The 18,518-nt window shown below is 43.5% G+C and overlaps 1 protein-coding gene across 1 annotated transcript in view; it reads left to right on the top strand.

Moving 5' to 3' along the window:
• Window positions 1-18,518, top strand: part of gnsb (glucosamine (N-acetyl)-6-sulfatase (Sanfilippo disease IIID), b) — a 77,892-nt gene that overhangs the window by 45,749 nt on the left and 13,625 nt on the right. Inside the window, exons 8-10 of the mRNA XM_028797816.2 lie at window positions 8,239-8,357; window positions 8,500-8,603; window positions 17,474-17,575. Coding sequence (XP_028653649.1) covers window positions 8,239-8,357; window positions 8,500-8,603; window positions 17,474-17,575 — 325 coding nt within the window. The remainder of the gene's footprint in view (window positions 1-8,238; window positions 8,358-8,499; window positions 8,604-17,473; window positions 17,576-18,518) is intronic.

Consider the following 18,518-nt stretch of genomic DNA (forward strand, 5'->3'; position numbering starts at 1 on the left):
TAGTGCACAGTGCTGACCTTTATCTTGTCACTATAATCAGGTCATACATTGCACACCCCTGGTTGCCCAGACCAACATTGTTATATCAACTGTCAACAAAACTATCCCAAAAGTTAAACAAGATGGTGCCTTACGAGAATGTGAATCATTTCTAAAAATACAAAAGAAGTCAAGAAATAAACATAACCAATATATTACATCATAAGTCAGATTGTGACAGAGGTGATGTCACAAGTCACACAATTCTGGTTGTCACGTGGTGGCAACCAAGGTAGAAATCCCAAACAAAGTCTCCTAAAATGGCTCCATGAAAAAACAAAATGGTTGCACATTGTAATAAAAAGTTATGAATATTTTTGAATTATGCCAAAATTAATTTAGAAGTAACAAATAAGCACCAAACCGGAATCTTTTTATTACCCAATCCCAAGTTTTTAAAAAATGCAAAACAAAGCCTAAAATTACATAAAAACTCTGCACAATCAAACCAGGCACAACCTGTTATCATTTCCACAACCAACAACTTGCAGCTTATCGCAGTGTTCCTGAAAGATTCATGCAGTCGCCAGCTGACATCTGTGAATTGCACCGCTTAGACTTATTGGTATTGCATGTACCATGCCTCATTATGATATTGTACTGGGATCTCTCTGTATATTTCCTCTAGCAGGTGTATCCAGCAGGGGGCACTCTTTCTTGATTCAGAACAGACTAGAGCCAGTACCCATCCGTTTTGTAATCAATAAACAGACAAGAGAAATATGGTACAAATACAAAAAGAGATACAGTATCTCACAAAAGTGAGTACACCCCTCACATTTTTGTAAATATTTTATTATATCTTTTCATGGGACAACACTGAAGATATGACACTTTGATCAAATGTAAAGGAGTCAGTGTACAGCTTGTATAACAGTGTAAATTTGCTGTCCCCTCACAATAACTCAACACACAGCCATTAATGTCTAAACTGCTGGCAACAAACGTGAGTACACCCCTAAGTGAAAAATGTCCAAATTGTGCCCAAATGAACATCTTCTTTGCCTGCTTTGAAGCAACACCAACAGCAACTCCATCACAGCAGCCTGTTCTCAACAGCAATATACTCACAGTGAGTGTGAGGTGAGACGGGTGATGAGGAAGGTGAACCCGAGGAAGGCTGCAGGACCCAACGGTGTGGCTGGACAGGTGCTGAAAGACTGTGCAGATCAAGTGGCCGGAATCTTCACTAGGATTTTCAACCAATCCCTGTCCCAGGCCACTGTCCCATCCTGCCTCAAGTCCTCAATCATTGTTCTGCTGCCGAAAAAATCCATCACGAACAGTCTGAATGATTTCTGCCCAGTGGCACTCACATCTGTCATCATGAAGTGCTTTGAGAAACTGGTGCAGAGTCGTATCATCGCCTGCCTGCCAGCAGTCCTGGACCTATTTCAATTTGCTTACAAAGCAAATAGATCCACGGAGGATGCTGTGGCCACAGCCCTTCATGCTACCCTGACCCACCTGGAGCAGCAGGGGAGTTACGCCAGACTGCTCTTTGTAGACTTCAGCTCGGCGTTTTAACACCATCCTCCCACAACGACTGGTGTCCAAACTGGCAGATCTGGGACTTCCATCACTCACCTGCAGTTGGATACTGGACTTCCTGTCTGGTCACTCCCAGAGGGTCAGGCTGGGTCTCCACACATCCACTGCTCTCAGCTTCAACATCGGGACGCCGCAGGGTTGTGTGCTCAGCCCGCTCCTCTACACCCTCTACACATATGACTGTGTCCCCACTCACCATAGCAACAAGATTATAAAGTTCACAGATGACACGACGGTGGTCGGACTCATCTCGGGCAAGGAGGGTGAGCTGGCATACAGGGACGAGGTGGAGCGGCTGTCAGTGGTGCAGAGTCAATAACCTGCTCCTCAACACCACAAAAACGAAGGAGCTTGTTATTGACTTTAGAAAAAACAAAACTGACATCCAGCCACTCATCATTGGCGGGGCCTGTGTGGAGAGGGTCCTGGCATTCAGGTTTCTGGGTATTGAGCTGGAGGATGACCTGACCTGGAGCGCCAACACCAAGGAGCTGCTGAAGAAGGCGCAGCAGAGACGGTTCTTTCAGAGAATTCTCAGAAAATACAATCTCCCCAAAAATCTGCTCCTTGCTTTTTATCACTGTTCCCTGCACTTCCTTAGAAAAGAATGCGCTCCACAGGGTCATCAGGACAGCGGAGAGAACAACTGGTTGTACCCTCCCCACTCTGGAACAAATCTACACCTCCCGATGCCGCAAAAGAGCAATAGACATTTCACAGGATTCATCACATCCCGGTCATTGCCTCTTCCAGCTTTTGCCATCTATCTATCTATCTATCTATCTATCTATCTATCTATCTATCTATCTATCTATCTATCTATCTATCTATCTATCTATCTATCTATCTATCTATCTATCTAATATTTTGTGTGGCTACCATTATTTTCCTGCATTGTCTTAACTCTCTTGGGCATGGAGTTCACTAGAGCTTCACAGGTTGCCACTGGAATCCTCTTCCACTCCTCCATGATGACATCACAGAGCTGGTGGATGTTAGAGACCTTGCGCTCCTCCACCCTCCTTTTGAGGATGCCTCACAGATGCTGAATAGGGTTTAGGTCTGGAGACATGCTTGGCCAGTGCAGTACCTTTACCCTCAGTTTCTTTAGCAAGGCTGTGGTCGTCTTGGAGGTGTATTTGGGGTCTTTATCATGTTCAGTTTCCAAAGGGAGGGGATCATGCTCTGCTTCAGTATGTCACAGTACATGTTGGCATTCAGGGTTCTCTCAATGAACTGTAGCTCCCCAGTGCTGGCAGCACTCATGCAGCTTTAAACCATGACACTCCCACCACCATGCTTGACTGTAGGCAAGACACACTTGTCCTTGTACTCCTCACCTGGTTGCCGCCACACACGCTTGACACCATCTGAACCAAATAAGTTTATCTTGGTCTCATCAGACCACAGGTCATGATTCCGTTAATCCATGTCTTTAGTCTGCATGTCTTCAGCAAACTGTTTGCGGGCTTTTCTTGTGCATCATCTTTAGAAGAGGCTTCCTTCTGGGATGACAGCCATGCAGACCAATTTGATGCAGTGTGCGGCGTACGGTCTGAGCACTGACAGGCTGATCCCCCACCCCTTCAACCTCTGTAGCAATGCTGGCAGCACTCATACGTCTATGTTCAAAAGACAACCTCTGGATATGACGCTGAGCACGTGCACTCAACTTCTTTAGTCGAACATGGCGAGGCTTGTTCTGAGTGGAACCTGTCCTGTTAAACCGCTGTATGGTCACCGTGCTGCAGCTCAGTTTCAGGGTGTTGGCATTTTTCTTATAGCTGAGGCCATCTTTATGTAGAGCAACAGTTCTTTTTTTCAGATCCTCAGAGTGTTCTTTGCCATGAGGTGCCATGTTGAACTTCCAGTGACCAGTATGAGAGAGTGTGAGAGCGATAACACCAAATTTAACACACCTGCTCAACATTCACACCTGAGACCTTGTAACACTAACGAGTCACATGACACCGGGGAGGGAAAATGGCTAATTGGGCACAATTTGGACATTTTTCACTTAGGGGTTTACTCACTTTTGTTGCCAGCGATTTAGACATTAATGGCTGTGTGTTGAGTTGTTTTGAGGGGACAGCAAATTTACACTGTTATACAAGATGTACACGGACTACTTTACATTGGTTAAAAGTGTCATATCTTCAGTGTTGTCCCACGAAAAGATATAATAAAATATTTACAAAAATGTGAGGGGTGTACTCACTTTTGTGAGATACTGTGTATTTATGTAACTTGCTTTAAAGTGTAATTTCCACCCCAAAGAATACAATGTTTAATTATTTTATCTATATTACTAAACCACAGTTGTATAATTATATGCACAGACGCAGGATGTACCGAGGCGCATGCGCACAGCGCCTCAGCGCCCCAGAGTCAAACCCAGCGGCTCCCCAGAGTCGGTAGGTGGCGCCCAAACAACACAACCTGTAAACTAAACTTGCTCTAATCCACTCTGCCAGAAGTCAGTGTGGCATATTTGAATCACATAATGGTACTTCAGTATTAAAAGTACGCTGAATTATGATTCCTAACAGGAAACGACTTCTACCTAACGACACAGCCACAGAAAAACAAAAATGAGACAGCATGGATAAAAGCAATAAACGGAGGCTCCTACAACGCGCTTCAGAAACACCAGAAGCAAAGATGTCACGGCTCTAAAATGAAAGAGCTCAACTAACCGAAATACAAAAACGAGCCCGTATGGATAAAAACAATGAACGAAGGCGCCCACAATGCGCTTCTGAAACAGCACAGGCAAAGGAGTTACGGCTCCAAAAAGAAAGAGCTCAACGATTAGAAATACAAAAACGAGCCCATATGGCTACGACCTGTGAACTAAACCTGAGGTAAAGCGTGCACGCCAGGTTGTACAGCCGCCCGAATGCGAACGCCCACACCACCACATACAGGTGCTGGTCATAAAATTAGAATATCATGACAAAGTTGATTTATTTCAGTAATTCCATTCAAAAAGTGAAACTCGTATATTAGATTCATTCATTACACACAGACTGATGTATTTCAAATGTTTATTTCTTTTAATGTTGATGATTATAACTGACAACTAATGAAAGTCCCAAATTCAGTATCTCGGAAAATTAGAATATTGTGAAAGGTTCAATATTGAAGACACCTGGTGCCACACTCTAATCAGCTAATTAACTCAAAACACCTGCAAAAGCCTTTAAATGGTCTCTCAGTCTAGTTCTGTAGGCTACACAATCATGGGGAAGACTGCTGACTTGACAGTTGTCCAAAAGACGACCATTGACACCTTGCATAAGGAGGGCAAGACACAAAAGGTCATTGCTAAAGAGGCTGGCTGTTCACAGAGCTCTGTGTCCAAGCACATTAATAGAGAGGTGAAGGGAAGGACAAGATGTGGAAGAAAAAAGTGTACAAGCAATAGGGATAACCGCACCCTGGAGAGGATTGTGAAACAAAACCCATTCAAAAATGTGGGGGAGATTCACAAAGAGTGGACTCCAGCTGGAGTCAGTGCTTCAAGAACCACCACGCACAGACGTATGCAAGACATGGGTTTTGGCTGTCGCATCCCTTGTGTCAAGCCACTCTTGAACAAGAGACATCGTCAGAAGCGTCTCGCCTGGGCTAAAGACAAAAAGGACTGGACTGCTGCTGAGTGGTCCAAAGTTTTGTTCTCTGATGAAAGTAAATTTTGCATTTCCTTTGGAAATCAAGGTCCCAGAGTCTGGAGGAAGAGAGGAGAGGCACAGAATCCACGTTGCGTGAGGTCCAGTGTAAAGTTTCCACAGTCAGTGATGGTTTGGGGTTCCATGTCATCTGCTGGTGTTGGTCCATTGTGTTTTCTGAGGTCCAAGGTCAACGCAGCCGTCTACCAGGAAGTTTTAGAGCACTTCATGCTTCCTGCTGCTGACGAACTTTATGGAGATGCAGATTTCACTTTCCAACAGGACCTGTCACCTGCAAACAGTGCCAAAGCTACCAGTACCTGGTTTAAGGACCATGGTATCCATGTTCTTGATTGGCCAGCAAACTCGCCTGACCTTAACGCCATAGAAAATCTATGGGGTATTGTGAAGAGGAAGATGCAATACGCCAGACCCAACAATTCAGAAGAGCTGAAGGCCACTATCAGAGCAACATGGCCCCTCATAACACCTGAGCAGTGCCACAGACTGATCGACTCCATGCCACGCCGCATTGCTGCAATAATCCAGGCCAAAGGAGCCCCAACTAAATATTGAGTGCTGTACGTGCTCATACTTTTCATGTTCATACCTTTCAGTTGGCCAACATTTCTAAAAATCCTTTTTTTGCATTGGTATTAATTGATATTCTAATTTTCCGAGATACTGAATTTGGGACTTTCATTAGTTGTCAGTTATAATCATCAACATTAAAAGAAGTAAACATTTGAAATACATTAGTCTATGTGTAATGAATGAATCTAATATACAAGTTTCACTTTTTGAATGGAATTACTGAAATAAATCAACTTTGTCATGATATTCTAATTTTATGACCAGCACCTGTATACCACCTTCATTTAGTAATGTAGCCCTCCATGTCCGGATCCACCTCCATGGTCATTTCAGCACGCGAATCTGCCGCCGTCAGCTAACGACACAGCCATAGAAAAACAAAAACCAGACCGCATGGATATAAACAATGAACACAGGGGCCTACAATGCGCTTCTGAAACACGTCACGGCTCCAAAAAGAAACCGCTTTAGTACAAATATATGTATTTAATTAAATGAAAACTCTCCCAGGACGCACCCACCCTCCATGCAACAGGCAAGCCGTACACACTACCACCGCTGCTTGAATGCGACCGCCCACACCACCACATATACCACCTTCGTTTAGTAATGTGCCCCTCCAAGCCTGGGTCCGCCGCCATCGTCACTTCAGCACGCGAATCCGCCGCCGTCAGCAAACGACTTCTAGCTGATGACATAGCCATAGAAAAACAAAAAAGAGACTGCATGGATAAAAACAATAAACGATGGCGCTTACAACACGCTTCTAAAACACCAGAACCAGATGAGTCACACCTCCAAAAAGAAACTGCTTCAGTACAAATATGTTTATTTAATTGAATGAAAAATTTCCCAGGACGCACCCACCCTCCATGATATTTCATCCCTCCAAATATCGGAGGGAACAGAAAGTGATTGCCATTCTTGGATTTGCGATTCTTTCGAGAATCGCGGGATTACTGGTACATACATATCTAGGCCAGAGAGAAGCCAATGAAACATACAGTCAGTCTTCAGTGGGGGGACAATGACAGCTATACGAGTCGGTCCAGCAAGGTGGGGAGCAGCATTACTTGGCTTCTGGCTTCATGATGGATCCTCTTCATTATAACCACTCACATATTTACATATGCATAGAATTCTTGTCAGATATGCGCAACTGCCAGCAGAGCCATCCATATTACTTTTGGACTGTACCCAAATAACACCTTCCCCTGTTCTCATGACTTCTACAGACAATAGCCATTGGTCACTGTGGCCATATATCAGAAAATGTCGGCATTTTAAAATAACCTGCCTAGATTGTCTTTCACATGTTTCTGTTCTTTTTCCAAGCCAGTTTCACCCTGTCAGCTGGTTTATTCAGCTATTCTTTGGAATAAAAAGAACTAAACTTACATAAAATAATGTGGTTGTAATAAACCTCACAGATCACAGTAGCACACTTAAAATCTTTGCCTACAGCAGGGCAGAGCAGTGTGCTACCTGCACTGGGTTAAAACAGTTTTAAATGAAAAAGAAATCAGAAGTCAAAATGACCAGCCAAAGGCCGAAACCGTGAAGTCATAAAATAAGTAAAGTATAGGATGTGAATCAAATACTGAAGTCGGGATCCCGTGTGTGATTTCGTAGCCTAAAGGGGGCACGTAACCAGAGCCAAATCGAGTGGACATTGCAAGTAGTCAAACTCAAAACCAGAATAAACTAATAAGAATCAGATTGTTAAAAATCGGAAATCTCAAAGTCAGACAGATCTTTGAACAGTCACATGACTGATGTCACATGTCACACACTACCAATCATCTTGCCTGATAAGTGCATAGCCACCGTCAACAAAAATGGCAGCACCCATAAGAAAACAATAGACTGGAGAAATTAATTCCTTTTCAGCATCATTAAAATAAAGAATAGATTTGCCTAAAGGATTCATTGGTCTTTGAAACTTTGAAGGTAATATAAAAAATTGATAGACTACAAAACAAACAGAAAAAAATAAAGTTGCCAGCCAAATCATGACTAGTAGGAACTCGAGAGAGAATACATGAAAATGACACTATTGGTTTTGCTGGAATGTATTCAGTATCCAGGATGGATTCTTACGGTATCTTGTGCTAGATGGAAAAGAGGCTCTAGTGACTTGTAAGGCTGAATTCAGTGAGGCGGATAGACTGGGATTGGCTCCAGTAGACCCCTGTGACCCTGTGTTCGGATTCAGCAGGTTGGAAAATGGATGGATGGATAGACTTAGATAAACTGGATTACATTTGCTGGTTAGTACCAATAAATGGTGATGCAATTACGTTCTTATTCTGTCTTCTATGTTGGTATTTCAATCCGTTGTAGTTGTCCTCATCAGATGATATTCTGGTCTCCCTTTCTTTAGGTGGCAGACTTTGCTCTCAGTGGACGACCTGGTTGAGAAGATTGTCATGAAACTGAATGACACAAAAGAGCTGGATGACACCTACATTTTTTATACTTCTGACAATGGCTATCACACAGGTATGTCGACACTAGGTGGGCTGGAGCTAGGGGGAGCATTACCTTCCATGAAAACTGAAGTTACAGTGCATCTGCCTGAGGTGTTGAGGACCTGCTGAGCTGGACATCTGCTGTTCAATTAACCTCTTCTCTGTTGCTTCAGGTCAGTTCTCTCTCCCCATTGATAAACGGCAGTTGTACGAGTTTGACATTCGAATTCCTTTGCTGGTGCGTGGCCCTGGGATCAAACCTAAGCAAACGCTCCAGGTATGACACGTTCATTCAGTCATTATGGTTAATTTTTTTGATTATCGTTCATGGGTACTTTTAAAGTGGAAAGAAGAAAATGAATTTATTTATATAATAATTTAATCACAAGATACAATGAAAAAGTTAAGCAAATGATGAATTAAATATACAGCAGTACAGAATTTGCTAGCCACCTCACATCTCAATGCACTTGGTTTTGTTTAACGCACTTTGATATAATAAAAATTTGTCCAAAATGGCAGACCAAACAAATGGAATGGTTGGCACTGTATGGTGGATGTCCCAAGAAAGTACGAGGGGGAGTCAAGCTAAAGTTAGAAAATGGGATTTATTAGAAAATGGAATGAACCTTAACAGAACTGATCATGCCGTCTCAACCCCTCTCAATGTACTTGCTCTACCTGCCTGGAAATGCCAGCAGAATAAAAGGTTTTGTTTTGTCCTCGCAACCACTTGTGCACCCGGGTTATTACATGCTGAGGGGTACTACAGTCTCTAGTGCAAGTTACTGGGACTTGCTGGAGACCAATGTGAAGCCTGCTTTTTGATCCAAGAGGTGGGGACTGCTGTGTCAAGGAGCCCTTTTGCTGCAAGACAATGCCCACCTGCCCACACACTGGTAAGGACACCAAGGCCTGTCTGGAGAATCTGAAGTCTGAGGTTTTGCCACATCCTCCTTATTCACCAGATTTGGCACCGAGTGAATTCCACCTTTTTGCACTGCTAAAAAATCATCTGTGTGGTCGTCGATTCAAGACATGACAACGTGAAGAAAGCGGCGCACAAGTGGTGGCGAGGACGAGACCAAACCTTTTATTCTGCTGGCACTTCCAGGCAGGTGGCACAAGTGCCTTGACAAGGGTGGAGACTACATTGACAAATGACATGATCAGTTTTGTTAAGGATCATTCTATCTTGTGATAAATCTCATTTTAGAACTTTAGCTTGACTCCCCCTCGTACTTTTCAGTCCTAATCGTGCCAGAAAATTATTGCCGCTGGTCTTCATTTATCTATCCATTGTCGAACCCATTTAATCTAGTTTAGTGCTCCAGAGCCTATTCTGCCAGCAGGAAGGATGGATGGAAGGAGGGAGGAAGTCTTTATAGTCATTGTATCAGTACAATGAAATTGTAAAAGCTATATCTGTAAATGGTGCAAGTACAACAAACAGCGACAAACAAATAATATAAAAAGCACACATCCTATGCCAAATAAATCCATACATAAATAAGTAAAGGAGGGAAGTTATTATCCTCTAAAGTAATTGTTGTATATACAGGATAAAAAAAATTCCAACACATGGTAACAAGCCAGTGCCAGTCCATCACAGACTTCACCGTGAATTTTTGGTTTATTTGAATTGAAATGCACTGCATAATGAAACCCGTCACAAATCAAAACAAGTTTGAAGCTCCTAGCGTTTGTCATTGCCAGGTGACGGCTGAAGCGGTGTCGGTACTCTTTACAGCTGTTTTTTCTTTAGTAGATCCTAGCTTATTTATTTTTGGCCCTTGTTTATGCACTGGATTCCCCACCATTAACGACAAGCTAAAAGCAATGTTTGAAAGTCTTCCGCAATATGAAGTAGTCATAATGTACCCTAACCACCCTAATCATGATGCGGCTGCTTTTAAGGAATTAAATACAAGCTGAAAGGTAGCATAGAGTTACTGAAGTGAAAACACCTGGCCTAGATGGCAGGTCATGGATGGAGCACAGGCAGGACAATCATCAGATTGGATGGCCAGCACAGACTCCCAATATTAAAAAACTCGGGAGTGGCTAGGCGGTCAGTTGGCTGAGGTCTTCAGAACGGTGACTTTTTTTTTTTTACTTTCTCTTTTACAATTTGTCGTCACCTGCCATAGTTCATCAATTAATTAATTAATGGACAGCTATTGTTGATTCTTATTTATGTTTGATTTCTACCTTATTCTTTGTGTGTTTTAACAAGCCTGTGTTTGTATGTGTACCAATTCTGTATTTAGTAATTGGCATAATCTGTAGCTTAACTGAGAAGTGTTCACATCGCTCTGCACCTGCAGTCAGTGAAGAACTCCATACAAAAAAAAAATAAGTTGATTTGTATTGCCTTGCAGTAGGGAGACCAGGGTACACATCCCGAGTCCTCCCTGTGTGGAATTTGCATGTTCTCCCCATGGCTGGGTTTCTTCTGGTTGCTCTGGTTTCCTCCCACTGGCTTGCAGGTTAGGTGAATTGATAATGTTAAATTGGTCCTAATGTGTGTGTGGATGGGTGTTTGCCCCACGATGGACTGATGCTCTGTCCAGGGTTTGTTCCGTCCTTACTCCCATTGTTAGCTGGGATAGACTCAATCCCATTTGATCCTGCTCTGGATTAAGCATGTTAGAAAATGGCATGTATTGTGGAAATGACCTGAACATATTGAGACACATGCTGGAACTGAATGTGCATGCTGGGGTTTTAAGTCCAATGCCAGTGACCACCACACCCCCCTGCCTGAGTACTTATTAGCTAACCTTGTCATTTCTGCTTCATTTATTTCAATTGCATGCCCATTTGCTTCCTTTATTTCTGTCTACATAGTTTTTGATTTTATTGCTTTTGTTAACCAGCCACAGGGGATGCACAAACCAGTGTGTTTCTACATGCCGGTCCCAAGCCCAGATAAATGGGGAGGGTTACATCAGGAAGGGCATCCGGTGTAAAATTTTGGCAGATCAATATGTGGACAGCAATACAAATTTCCATACCAGATCGGTCGAGCCCCGGGTTAACAACGACTGCCACCAGTACTGTTAGCCAACAGGGTGCTGGCGGAAATTGGGCTACTGTTGGCCAAAGAAGAAGGAGAAGAAGAGGGGGGAGACGTGTCCAGAGGCAGGAGGACAGGAGGAAAGTAAAGAGAGTGGAACTGAGGGTAAGAACTTTGAATGTTGGCAAAATGACTGGTAAAGGGAGAGAGTTAGCAGATATGATGGAGAGAAGGAAGGTTGATATATTGTGCATGCAAGAGACTAAATGGAAGGGGAGTAAGGCTAGGTGGATCAGAGGTGAATTCAAATTGTTCTTTAATGGTGTGGAGAAATGGGGTAGAAGTTATTCTGAAGGAACAGTATGTCAAGAATGTTCTGGAGGTGAAAAGAGTGCCAGACAGAGTCAAGATTATGAATCTGGAAATTGGAGGTGTGATGATGAATGTTGTTAGTGCATATGCCCCGCAAGTTGGGTGTGCAATGGATGAGAAAGAAGATTTTTGGAATGAGTTGGATGAAGTGATGAACAGTGTACCCAAGGGACAGAAAGTGGTGATTGGAGCAGATTTCAATGGACATGTTGATGAAGGAAACAGAGGAGACGAGGAGGTGATGGGTAGGTATGGTGTCAAAGAGAGGAATGAAGAAGGTCAGAGGATAGTGAATTTTGACAAAAGGATGGACATGGCTGTGGTGAATACATATTTTAAGAAGAGGGAGGAACATAGGGTTACATACAAGAGTGGAGGAAGATGTACACAGGTAGATTACATCCTATGCAGAAGAGTTGATCTGAAGGAGATTGAAAACTGCAAAGTAGTGGCAGGGGAAAGTATAGTTAAGCAGCATAGGATGGCGGTCTGTAGGATGACGTTGGAGATCAAGTAGAGGAAGAGAGTGAGGGCAGAGCCAAGGATAAAATGGTGGAAATTGAAAAAGGACAACTGCAAGGTTGAGTTTAGGGAGAACGTGAGACAGGCACTGGGTGGTAGTGAAGAATTACCAGACAGCTGGGAAACTACAGCAGATGTAGTAAGGGTGACAGCAAGAAGGGTGCTTGGCATGATATCTGGACAGAGGAAGGAGGAAAAGGAAACCTGGTGGTGGAATGGGGAAGTACAGGAGAGTATACAGAGGAAAAATGCAGAAAATAGACAAGAGTACAAGGAGATAAGGCGCAAGATGAAGAGAGAGGTGGTGAAGGCTAAAGAAAGGCGTATGATGAGTTGTATGAGAGGTTGGACACTAAGGAGGGAGAAAAGGACCTGGACTGATTGGCTATACAGAGGGACCGAGCTGGGAAAGATGTGCAGCAGGTTAGGATGATAAAGATGGAAACGTACTCACAAGCGAGGAGAGTGTATTGAGCAGATGGAAAGAGTACTTTGAGAGGCTTATGAATGAAGAGAACAAGAGAGAGAAGGTTGGATAATGTGGAGATAGTGAATCAGGAAGTGCAAAGGATTAGCAAGGAGGAAGTAAGGACAGCTGTCAGAATCAGATCAGAATCAGAATATCTTTATTGTCATTGTGACAAATACTGTACAACGAAATTAGGTGCAGTTCCTGTGGTGTCAAAATATAAATAAATATAATTAAGAAAGGATAAGAAGAAATAAGGTAGAACACAAACATTCAACATAAGACCTTAATTGCACATGAATACTATTGCACTGCTGCATTGGAGGTGATTAGGTGACATTCAGTGTCCTAATAGCAACAGGGTAGAAACTGCTATTCAGTCTATTAGTCTTTGTTTTCATGCTCCTATATCTTTTGCCTGATGGCAACAGTTGGAACATGTCATGAGCGGGGTGTGAGGAATCTTTTAAGATATTTTCTGCTTTCCCGAGGCAGCGAGAGCTGTGCAGTTCATCCAGAGAGAGTAAAGAGCAGCTGATGATATGCTGGGCAGTCTTTATAATGTGTGTCTTCCTCTGCGCTGTTGTGCAGCTGGAAAAGCACACGCAGAGGCAGTAGCACAGGATACTGTCAATAGAGCAGCAATAGAAGGACACCAGCAGTTTTTGGGAGATGTCATTTTTTCTGAAGACTCTCAGGAAATAAAGTCTCTGCTGAGCCTTCTTCGCCAGCTCAGTTGTGTTCACACCCCAGGACAGGTCTTCCATGATGTGGACTCCCAGGAAGCAGAAGTCTGACACCCTCTCCACACAGTCCCCTCCGATGTAGAATGGTTTGATGTCCATTTTCTTTTTCCTGATGTTCACAACGAGCTCCTTGGTCTTAATTGTGTTCAGGAGCAGGTTGTTGGCAGTGCACCATGTTGTCAGCCGCTCCACTTCGTTCCTGTAGGCGGATTCATCCTCCCCAGAGATTAGCCCTACCACAGTGGTGTCGTCTGCAGATTTGATGATGATGTTGCTGTGGTGGGCGGGGGCGCAGTCATGTGTGTACAGCGTGAAGAGCAGGGGGCTCAGCACACAGCCCTGAGGAGAGCTGGTGCTGATGCTGATGGCCGGGTAGATGTGAGGACCCACCCTAACACTTCATGTGCGGTCTGTCAGGAAGTCTTTAATTCATATACAGGTGGAATACGGGAGTCCCAGGGCTAGCAGCTTGCACACCAATCTGTGAGGGAGGATGGTGTTAAAAGCAGAGCTAAAATCAATAAAGAGGAGACATGTGTAGCTCCCCTGGTGCTCCAGATGGGACAGGGTAGCATGGAGAGCAGCAGCAACTGCGTCCTGAGTAGACATGTTAGCCCTGTAAGTAAATTGGTGTGCATCAAAGGTGGGAAGGATGAAGGACATGATATGACACCGGACCAGTCTCTCAAAACACTACATCAACACCGGGGTGAGCGCTACTGGCCAATAGTCATTCAGGCAGATTATGGGTGATTTTTTTGGTATAGGGAGTAAGATGGAGGATTTCAGACAGGGAGGAACTGAGGCCTGGGACAGTGACAGGTTAAAGATCTTTGTAAAGACCCCAGCCAGCTGCTCTGCACAGCTCCTCAACACACGTCCAGGGACACCGTCGGGACCTGCTGCCTTCGTAGGATTGGCAGTCTGGAGCAAGCATCTCACCTCATGTTCCTCCACCCTAAGGGAGGGGGTGATGTTGTTGTGAGTTGCTGCTGCGTGTGTAACAGCTGCCTCTGGTAGTTCCATCTCAAAGCGAGCAAAGAAGTGGTTCAGCTCCTCTGCCATTGAGGAGTCACCTTCAGCAGCTCAATGGCTGGTCCTATAGTTGGTGAAGTTCTGGACTCCCTTCCAAACCTGTCTGCTGTTATTACTGTCCAGGTGCTCCTCAATTCATCTCCTGTTCAGCTATGAAGAGGATGAAAAATGCAAAAGCCGTTGGTCCAGATGACATGGAGCATGGAGGTGTTTAGGGGAGATGGCAGTGGAGTTTTTAACCATATTGTTTAATGGAATTTTGGAAAATGAGAGGATGCCTGAGGAGTGGAGAAGAAGTGTACTGGTGCCAATATTTAAGAATAAGGGGGATGTGCAGGACTGTAGTAACTACAGGGGGATAAAATTGATGAGCCACAGCATGAAGTTATGGGAAAGAGTAGGAGAAGCTAGGTTAAGAAGTGAGGTGATGATAAATGACCAGCAGTATGGTTTCATACCAAGAAAGAGCACCACAGATGAGGTGTTTGCTCTGGGGGTGTTGATGGAGAAGTATAGAGAAGGTCAGGAGTTGCATTGTGTCTTTGTGGACCTGGAGAAAGCATATGACAGGGTGCCTTGAGAGGAGTTGTGGTATTGTATGAGGAAGTCGGGAGTGGCAGAGAAGTATGTAAGAGTTGTACAGGATATGTACAAGGAAAGTGTGACTGTGGTGAGGTCTGTGGTAGGAGTGACGGATGCATTCAAGGTGGAGGTGGGATTACATCAGGGATCGGCTCTGAGCCCTTTCTTATTTGCAATGGTGATGGGCAGGTTGACGATCGAGATTAGACAGGATTCCCCGTGGACTATGATGTTTGCTGATGGCATTGTGATCTGTAGCGATAGTAGGGAGCAGGTTGAGGAGACCCTGGAGAGGTAGAGATATGCTCTAGAGAGGAGGGAAATGAAGGTCAGTAGGAACAAGACAGAATACATGTGTATAAATGAGAGGGAGGTCAGTGGAATGGTAAGGAGTAAAGTTGGCGAAGGTGGATGAGTTTAAATACTTGGGATCAACAATACAGAGTAATGGGGATTGTGGAAGAGAGGCGAAAAAGAGAATGCAGGCAGGGTGGAATGGGTGGAGAAGAGTATCAGGAGTGATTTGTGACAGACGGATATCAGCAAGAGTGAAAGGGAAGGTCTACAGAACGGTAGTGAGACCAGCTATGTCATATGAGTTGGAGACAGTGGCACTGACCAGAAAGCAGGAGACAGAGCTGGAGGTAGCAAAGTTAAAGATGCTAAAGTTTGCACTGGGTGTGACGAGGATGGACAGGATTAGAAATGAGTACATTGAAGGGTCAGCTCAGGTTGGGAGACAAAGTCAGAAAGGCGAGATTGCGTTGGTTTGGACATGTGCAGAGGAGAGATGCTGAGTATATTGGGAGAAGGATGCTAAGGATAGAGCTGCCAGGCCAGAGAAAAAGAGGAAGGCCTAAGAGAAGGTAGGATGTGGTGAGAGAGGACATGCAGGTGATGGGTGATGCAGAGGATAGGAAGATATGGAAGAAGATGATCCGCTGTGGTAACCCCTAACGGGAGCAGCCAAAAGAAGAAGAAGAAAGAAAGCATTCCCTACAAATAGCTCAAGTTTAACAAAAAATATTCAAAACAAATCAATCCCCACCTCTGAGAATGAGAGCTAGGCCAGCAGAGTAAAACGTTAAGCTAGTAAAAATAAGTGAACAGATAAATTAATAAATGAATAAAGATAAATGGAGTAAAAGAGGGAAGAGAACCAGCTTTCTCAATTTAAATGCTTATTCTTAAATGTTATTGATTAGATCCTGCCAAGTTTTGAAAAAGTTTTATACAGATCCTCTAAGTGCGAATTTGATTTTTTTCCAGTTTCAAATAGTATATAACATCAGTTACCCACTGACTTAGAAGAGGAGAGTTAGGATTCTTCCAGTTGAGCAAGATAAGTCTACGTGCCAGTAGTGTAGTAAAGGCAATTAGTTTGTTTGTTCTTCTCCACTTTAAGCCAGTCTGGGAGTTCACCAAACACAGCTGTTAGTGGATTAGAAGGGATTGTGACACCAAGGCTGTCTGAAAGGCATTTAAAGATTTTGGTCCAGAATTAAGTTGATTTGGTGCAGGCTCATAGTTAACAAGTAACATCAGGCACAGTGACCACCACGTCCCCCCTGACTGAGTAATTATTAGCTAACTTTGTCATTTCTGCTTCATTTATTTCAATTGTATGCCGTCTTCTTCCTTTATTTCTATCTACATAGTTAACAAGTAACATCAGGCACAAGACAGGAATCCATCTTGGACAGGACGCCAGTTCACCACAAGGATCACACGCACGCACACACACTCACTCATGCAGGGCCAAGTCGCTAGTGTTAAGATAGCACTGAATGGAATGACCAGAAGAGGAGTTGTTAAAACAGGCAAGGAACTGTAACCAGAAGACCTCGAAGGGAGAGCTTCAAAACCAATTTATAGCCAAGTATTATAATCAGAAAATAAAAGCAAACCGTCAGGAGCCATGAAATCAAAGAAGGGAAGAAAGAAAGCAAACAAGGTGTTTATTCAGAATCCATCAAACGGTTCTGTCGCACCGATCTTTATACCATCGCAGAGATGACTTGGTACACGTAACACCTGGGACCACTCTCTGCGGCAACTGCTGACGTGCAGTGGTGTGAAATAGCTGTGGCCAGATGCAAGCAAAGCTAACGGTGAATCATTTGAAAATAAATAATAAACCAACACACGGTAAAAATTATGAAACAAGGACAAGAATGATGACAGCTAGTGAACCCACGTGTGTAGCATGTGTGAGCAAACCGCTTCCCATTTGTCAAATATGATGTGCTGTTATGGTGGCCAGTTTTAGCTTTCTTGGTACAGGTGTTGTGACCGCAGCTTTGCTTCATGCTTAAGGCCATCCTCATCTAAGCTGATCAAGAACTCATAACTATTTATTACCCTAACTTATTTTTGTAATTGTTTTTTATTTCTCTATCCAGCACCCAATCCTCAACATTGACCTGGGACCTACTTTCCTGGAAATAGCTGGTCTGGCTGTTTCTAACACCACCATGGATGGCCAATCATTCTTCCCACTGCTGGTGAGCATTATGGAAGAAAAAAAGCTTAACTTTTCTGTTTGACAGGAGAATATTTTAGTGATGGAAGAAAAAAAGAGGATGCAGGCGGTGTGGTGTGTAGTGTAGTGGTGTAGTGATTAAGGCTTTGGACTTCAATCCCTGAGTCCCACTAACACTGTGTGACATGATCATGTCACTTGATCTGCCTGTTCTCCAATTGGAAAATCAAAAGAAATCTAACCAGTTGTATCATAAATGTTGTAAGTCACCTTAGGTAAAGGTGTCAGCCAAATAAGTAAATGTAAATGTAGCAGGACAAAACAAATACAAGACCCCACAGCACCATACTACAGAAGCAGCTTTTCCAGGCGCCCCTTCACTGAAGGTCGCTAGATGACACTCCATTGGCCTAAAGGATCAGACACTACAGCACTTCAGTCATACTAACAAGTATACAAATTACCCTCAATCATTTATCCCAACACAGTATTTCTAAAAATACATTTACATTTATTGGTTTGGCAGACACTTTTGTCCAAAGCGACTTACACAACAGGTAAACATATTTGAGGAACATTAGGCTAAGGCCTGTTTGTTCAGCAGTTGTGGTAGAACAGTTAACTAAAGCTCATTGCCACTAGTGAAGAGAGTAATAATTCATAAATTTACAATCCTAGATTAACACTCGATGAAGCCAATAAACGTAATGTAACCACAAATCAACCAACAATATGAAAGATCACAGGGCAGTTTTTTTTATTCTTTTCAATTAGACAGGTATTCATAGAACAGATGGGTTTTGATTTGATTCTTCAATACATTGAGGGAGTCAGCAGTGTAGATGGAGGTGGGCAGTCCATTCCACCAACTAGGAACTACACCGGAAAAAAGAGCCTGGATAGACGCTTGTTACCACACAGAGGTGGAATCACCAGACGCTGTTCCCTGACAGACCGGAGTATAC

This window comes from Erpetoichthys calabaricus, chromosome 1 (genome assembly GCF_900747795.2).
Source record: "Erpetoichthys calabaricus chromosome 1, fErpCal1.3, whole genome shotgun sequence".
Classification (NCBI taxonomy): domain Eukaryota; kingdom Metazoa; phylum Chordata; class Cladistia; order Polypteriformes; family Polypteridae; genus Erpetoichthys; species Erpetoichthys calabaricus.